General features: G+C 39.6%; 1 protein-coding gene across 1 annotated transcript; it reads left to right on the forward strand.

Moving 5' to 3' along the window:
* Positions 1-5,043, forward strand: LOC139734435 (arylacetamide deacetylase-like). The gene is made up of 5 exons (XM_071645220.1): positions 1-165; positions 1,601-1,835; positions 3,129-3,192; positions 3,707-3,923; positions 4,453-5,043. Exons 1-5 carry the CDS (start codon positions 1-3, stop codon positions 5,041-5,043), a joined length of 1,272 nt encoding a protein of 423 aa, XP_071501321.1.
* The last annotated feature ends 1,331 nt before the right edge of the window (positions 5,044-6,374 follow it).

Consider the following 6,374-nt stretch of genomic DNA (forward strand, 5'->3'; position numbering starts at 1 on the left):
ATGACTATCCTCGCCCTAACTCTGGGCGTGCTTAGTGCTGCAGTTCTCGCTGTTCTGCTGCTGCTTGGTTACATCGCGCTCAAGCTCCCACGCCTGCCGGCAGAAATAGACAGCAAATGGCAGACAAGATATTTCATGCTCCAGAATGGGATTTTCTTACTCTATGTAAGTCCAATGTAAATTAATGTTAAAGGCAATGTTAATCCTTGATTTTATGGTTTTTATTCATTCTGCCATTGATTGGACATCAATTTATGTCATGAAGTTGCTTCGTGAATGGACTTCATTTATTGGCATTATTTGCTCTCATTTTCAATTTCTTCTTCTTCTTCTTCTTTAATCTTCAGAGCACAAAGGGCTAGGTCTATATAATGCAGCGCCTATCACAAAGATGAGATGATGACACGAAAATTTGAAGACCGAAATACGTCAAAATCAGATTTGTCAAGATTTGAAATGTTATTCAGCAGGAGGAGTAAACTTACCTTTTTGTTGAGTTTATATATAGGACATGATTTTGAAAAGTATGTGATGAAAATCAGAGTTCTAGTTTAGATTCTGAGGTTTGGGTTTATTTTAATCCTATTTCTTCATGCCTAAAAAACTCCTAGGTACTACTACTAGACTCTAGACTATTCTTATTAGTATAATTCACCATACGCTGTAATTTACTCTCGAGTGTGTTGCAAACTTGCAGTCCTTGCAGTAGACTGATGTGATGGTATCTGTCCCTTTATGGTGGGCTTCTTATCTGATGTTGGGACATGATGTATGGTCAGCCCCCCCCCCCCCCCCTCCACTTGCTGACCATACATGTCCCAACGTCAGATAAAAAGCCTACTGTGAAGATAAAGTCTAGACAGATATCGGTCTATCCTTGCAGGTAAAATCTATTCGATGCAAGTGATAGCAAGGATGTCCGACTTGATGAAATTAAAGAGACAGATCAAGGGTCAATGATAACTCAAGATCAGTTATATCATTATGTAGGTTGGTGAGATAAGTCACTGTAATCAGAAGACTTTGATCGGTTCATTCAGGCAGCCCGATAATCTGTCACAGTAACCATTTAAAGACAAAATAAAATAGCAGTTTCAGAAATTATGGGATTGGCTTCAAAACAGTAATGGTCTTTTCCCATTCTACTGCTGTACAAAATTTGAATTGCAGATTGGTTACAGCATACGTATGTGTGTATGTATATCAGTGGCGGATCCAGAGTGAGGTGCACCGCACGTGCGCCTCTTCTTTGTTTTCTTTTAAAACAAAGGAAATAAAAAGAAAAAATGGGGGCATGCACACCCCCCCCCCCTTTAATTTTGAAAAGGTGCCTCCCCTTTACGGAATTCCTGAATCCGCCCCTGTATACAATATATTCTCTCTTTTTTTTTAATGAGAGTGGACTCCATATAAAAAAAAACTTATCCACATTCCACAACTTAAGTCATAGCTGCTTCATAATATCTGGATTGGGTTCAGCATAGTAAAGCATAGCATAGAAGCATTTTATATACCTGGTATCAGTCCATGTGACTATGCTCTTAGGAATGTGATACCAGTACGAGTAAAGTTATGCATTTCACTCTTCTGTGATCAATAGCTCTATGTCAGAGGAAAACTAAACGGTAAGCCTTTCCTGGTCAACGCCAGGGAGAGCGCAGGCTCTGTCTTCAAGCCCAAGCCATCCGTTTTGCCGTCGTCGAACATCAAGTCTAGCGTGAAGAACTTTGACGGGGTGCGGGTTCGATTCTACGAGCCCATAGAGCGAGCTGACAGTGGTGATCTCCCCGCTCTCATCTTCATTCATGGAGGAGGCTTTATGTTTGGTAGCGCAGGTGAGCATATTTGAATGCATCTGCTAACTGGGGCCCATTTTGTGCATAGGCTGATGATCATTAATGATATGAAAGCTTGAATTACCAACACAGCAGTTACCATGGCAACAAACTCAATGATTATGGCAGATTAGTTTTTTTTTTCCTCAGTCAAGCCGTTGCTGTGGTAGCATCAAAGACTGCAATTTGAAATCTTTGCAAAGTTCAGTATGAAACATACCTTGGATCTGTTTGAAGAATTGTTGCTGTATAGTAGAAGAAAACCTCTGCAGGCTTAGACATGGTTAGTAAAGTGGCATTCCAGACGATTTCCATAATTTCACATCATGTAGTACATAAATCCTTCAAAGACTGCATGTCTGCGGAATATATCGTGGTCCTTAAGTAGAGAAATCAATAATCTGCAAAATCTTAAAAACAAATTACACTGAGCAGTGTTGATGACATAGGAGCCTCACATATTTCAGAAATGTAGTGCAGCATAATTCCATTACAATACCGCTTGGCTTATAAGTTCATCTGTGTAGAATCTGTGCATGCCTTCTTCTTCTGTTCTGCTTCCTTGAGCCCCAACTCATGCATTATTTGTATGGTGAGGCTGCAATGTCATCATCCTTGTTCATTGCAATTTGTTATAAATGTTGAAAACATTCTTATTTCTCATCCCAATCACTTGACTACTAGTAAATTCTGAAACTCTGTACTCAGAGTAACTAATTTATAGTTGTTCAAATGTAAAAGTCTGAAAATCATATGGAGGTCTCCTTTAAAAGAGAAATTGCAAGGTCTAATAGGATAAGAATCTTGAATCTGTCAAATATACTCTGTTTCAAAGGAAGTTCCTGTTGTTTATCTACTCTGTCATTTTATCAGAATACCCAAATAACCTACTCTTATTTAGCAGCATAATATTTCAGTCATTTTGATGAAATGTGTGATGCAAAATCTAGGGGTACTTTAGTATCATTTGGTCAAATGTCCACATTGGCATGCTGGATTTCTGATCTTTATTCACAAAAATCTAAACAAAATTTGTCTAAAGACATGACAGCATATAGAACTCTGTTAACCTGGTGGATGTATACAATTCTGTAAGTGTATGTTGATTTGAAAGTGATCGTGAAAGGATATGCTTAACCCATTGAAGAAATAAGTCTGGAGTATTCTTGTGTGGGGGTAAATTGGAAATTATGCGTGTTATAAAGGGAAATCAGTCTGTCTTCAACGGGTTAATGTAAATGTGATGTGCTGACATCCTCGATGTGTTGATTTTTTATCTTTCAACCCCTACAGATATGTACGACCCTGTAACTAGAAAGATGGCTGAGACGATCAAAGGAATTGTGATCTCAATTGAGTAAGTTTTCTTGCAGCTAGAATATGGACAATATCAGAAATTTACCAGGAATTCACAACCATTGTCAGTGATCTGCAAAGTGACAAGAATTTAATGACTTAAAGAAAAACATGAACAACTAAGCAAAAGATAAAGATATGGAGTGTCAGTGTCAGTGCTGATATCGTTGTAAACATAAACATTGAATGATATCTAGCTCCCATCAACTTCTGTTCTATATGTAAAGCCTACTGGAAGGTCAAAGTTCATGCTGTGTTGGGCCAAAGGTCACCGCAGTGAAGACAGATTCCATCTCTCCTAAAACCCAAACTCTAAACAGTACACTGCACATACCAGATCCAAGGCATTCTGTACAAAGCCCATTCATCTAAATTGCTATGTTTACGAAGTCTGTCTTTGCCATGACAACCGCCAATATGATACTGCTGAACATTGATATCGTAATAACACATGCTGCATAGTCACAAAATGTTCTTTTCTCTATGATAGCATCCATACAATATATATTTTGCAGCTATCGCTTGGCCCCCGAGAATCCCTTTCCTGCAGGGTTTGATGACTGCATGACAGCAATCAGGCACTTTGGCAAGAACCTAGCCCAGTTTGGTGTGGACCCAGCACGGATTGCAGTGTGTGGGGATAGTGCAGGAGCTAATCTTACTGCTGGCCTTGTTCAGGATCTTTGCAGTGATACCAAGGACAGTCCAAGTCTGATCAGGCCTAAACTGCAGGTATAAACATCAATAACATCACTTAATATCATATTTTCTCTTTTATGCGAAAAAAAAAAATGTTTCTATGTACAGGTGATGACGGTGTGTATGACGTATGTCACATATGGTTGTTGTCGTTTATGGAATTATATCAAACAAATATGATGAGTGATGATAATGAAGACACACAAGATGATATAGATTAGCCCTTGCAAGTTTTATTTTTGTAGATCCTCTAACTGAGTACCAGTGAATCCAACCAATTGCAAGGGCACTTTGATGATGCTGAAATGATTCTATAAAATTTCACTTAGCTCAGTGAAAATGAATGATTTATATTACTTGTAATTCTTCACTCTTTGCTTCAATAGAATATGTAGTGTGACTGGGAAAGGTCATAATTACGAATGGACGAAATGTCAATTCATAGCTCGAGGCTGGGTTTTGAGTAGTTTGCCATTCTATATATTTTTTCCACTACCGGTACTTATAAAGAAGAATGCAACTATGCCATATACATACTGTATGTACATGATTCTGTCAATAGGTCCTGCTATATCCAGTGCTCCAAATGTTTGACCTTGAGACTCCATCCTACCAAAAGCACAATGCAGCCTTTGGGGTCACCGGAGGGTTCCTTCCCACATCCTCCATTGCTTGGATGCTGCCACGATACCTCACTGGGGCCAAAGATGGTGCCATCACCAAAGCTTTGCTGAAAGGCTCTGCTCGTGCAGTCGCCGCAAGGGAGAGCCCAGTGCTGAGAGAGGTCCTCAACCACAACCTCGTTCCCATGGCGCTGAAGTATCCGGGATACAAGCCTCTTGACGAAGCCTGGGTCGACGACGAAGGCAAGGAATCATGGGAAAAGCTCAGGTCGTCCGTCCTGGATCACCGAATCAACCCATTGTTCACAAAGGAACTTAGGGGGCTCCCGCCGGCTTACATCGTCACATGTGACTTCGATGTCCTCCGGGATGATGGGATCATGTATGCCGAGCGTCTTCGCAAGGCTGGGGTGAAGGCAGTCCTGGAAAACTATGTGGGGGCGCTCCATGGCCTCATGTTCTTCCCCCAGTTTAAGTGGGGACATGAAGCTCGGAAAAAGTTCTATACATTCCTCAGTGAAAACCTATGATGTACTGCATGCAGTACCTGCAAGTTATTAAATCTATCATCTTACAGTATTTGGGGCTGCTGGAAAGTACAAAGGTCCTAGAAAACTGATTTCACCAATGTGTAACTCTTTTTTCATGCATCTTAAAGATAAATTACCCACCTCCATCAGCTTTCTCAAACAAGTCAAACAATACAGTGCGTATACAGTGCACTCCAATTATAATGAAGTCAGCGGGACCGACAGTTTTCTTTCTTATATCAAAAATTTTTTGATACACCCTGTAACTGTACAAATAAACAATGAAGAATTCATAGAGTGGATAATGTTGCGGCCTGATTTTTGCCTTTGTTGTAGCTGGAATTTCATTATAACTGTGTCCGTTACAACGGGAGTGCACTGTAGTCATAGATGGTTCAAAATACAGCATGAAGAGTTATGGCTGCCTCATATACGCACTGCACAAATGAGTTTCTGAAACATTTTTTTTTTGACAATACGACTTCATTGTCCATTATTTTGAAGAGACAGAAGCATGAAACGTTGACAATCACTTGCTGAAGTTTAACTTGATTTGACTTGGCTCCAGCATCATTGGTCTTGGTGCATTATCTCCAGCGACTGATTAACACTTCATGCTTCTGTTCGTCTGAATAACAAACACTGAAGTCATGTTGTCTCACAAATATTTCCGAAACAACTCAGTTGTACAGTGCATATTGAAGCAGCACCAATAATAAGTGATGGGTCTTGTCCTATCACAAAATCAGAAACCTTTCTGCTGAAAGTTTATCAGAACTTGTCTGCAAAATAACAGTAGCTACTATGACTCATATCACTTCTGTATGTACTACTTGGCATGGAATACCTGAAGTGGGGAAATTAAGACAAAAAATTCTTGTCTTGACCACAAGAGGGAGAGAGATCTGGGCAATGTAAACAAATCCTGTGAGAGGGATGGCGAGTTGATATTTCCTAACTAGTCTCACTTTCAGCCCTTTCTTAGAGATCGAATGTAACCTAAGTATAATATTAGATGTACTACCACTACGTATCAATGTAGGTATGTGGACAATATCCAGTCACTCCATTCAGACATTTTACCTTAAAATCTTTTTGCCAACACAATTGTTGTTACCGCCATACAAATTGACATCAAAAATTATTTCATAAGTACATTAGAGTGCAAATGAGATTGCAAAACATTTTAGCCATTACAAATTACTTCATCTTACTGTAAGTACAGCTTCTCCCAGCGATGACAAAGTCAGTTGTGCTAGTGACCTCTTGATTGCATTGTCTTGGGAAAATGCAGAAGTTTTGACTTCCTTTCTTTGCAGACATCCCTCTAC

Source organism: Diadema antillarum, unplaced genomic scaffold (genome assembly GCF_040938485.1).
Source record: "Diadema antillarum isolate AM-2024a unplaced genomic scaffold, OU_Dant_1.0 seq00000526_RagTag, whole genome shotgun sequence".
Lineage (NCBI taxonomy): Eukaryota > Metazoa > Echinodermata > Echinoidea > Diadematoida > Diadematidae > Diadema > Diadema antillarum.

Coding starts and splice junctions, on each gene's coding strand:
- LOC139734435 (XM_071645220.1), top strand. CDS start 1: ATGACTATCCTCGCCCTAACTCTGGGCGTGCTTAGTGCTGCAGTTCTC. Junction 1,836..3,128: donor CTTTATGTTTGGTAGCGCAG/GTGAGCATATTT, acceptor CAACCCCTACAG/ATATGTACGACCCTGTAACT. Junction 3,924..4,452: donor TGATCAGGCCTAAACTGCAG/GTATAAACATCA, acceptor TTCTGTCAATAG/GTCCTGCTATATCCAGTGCT.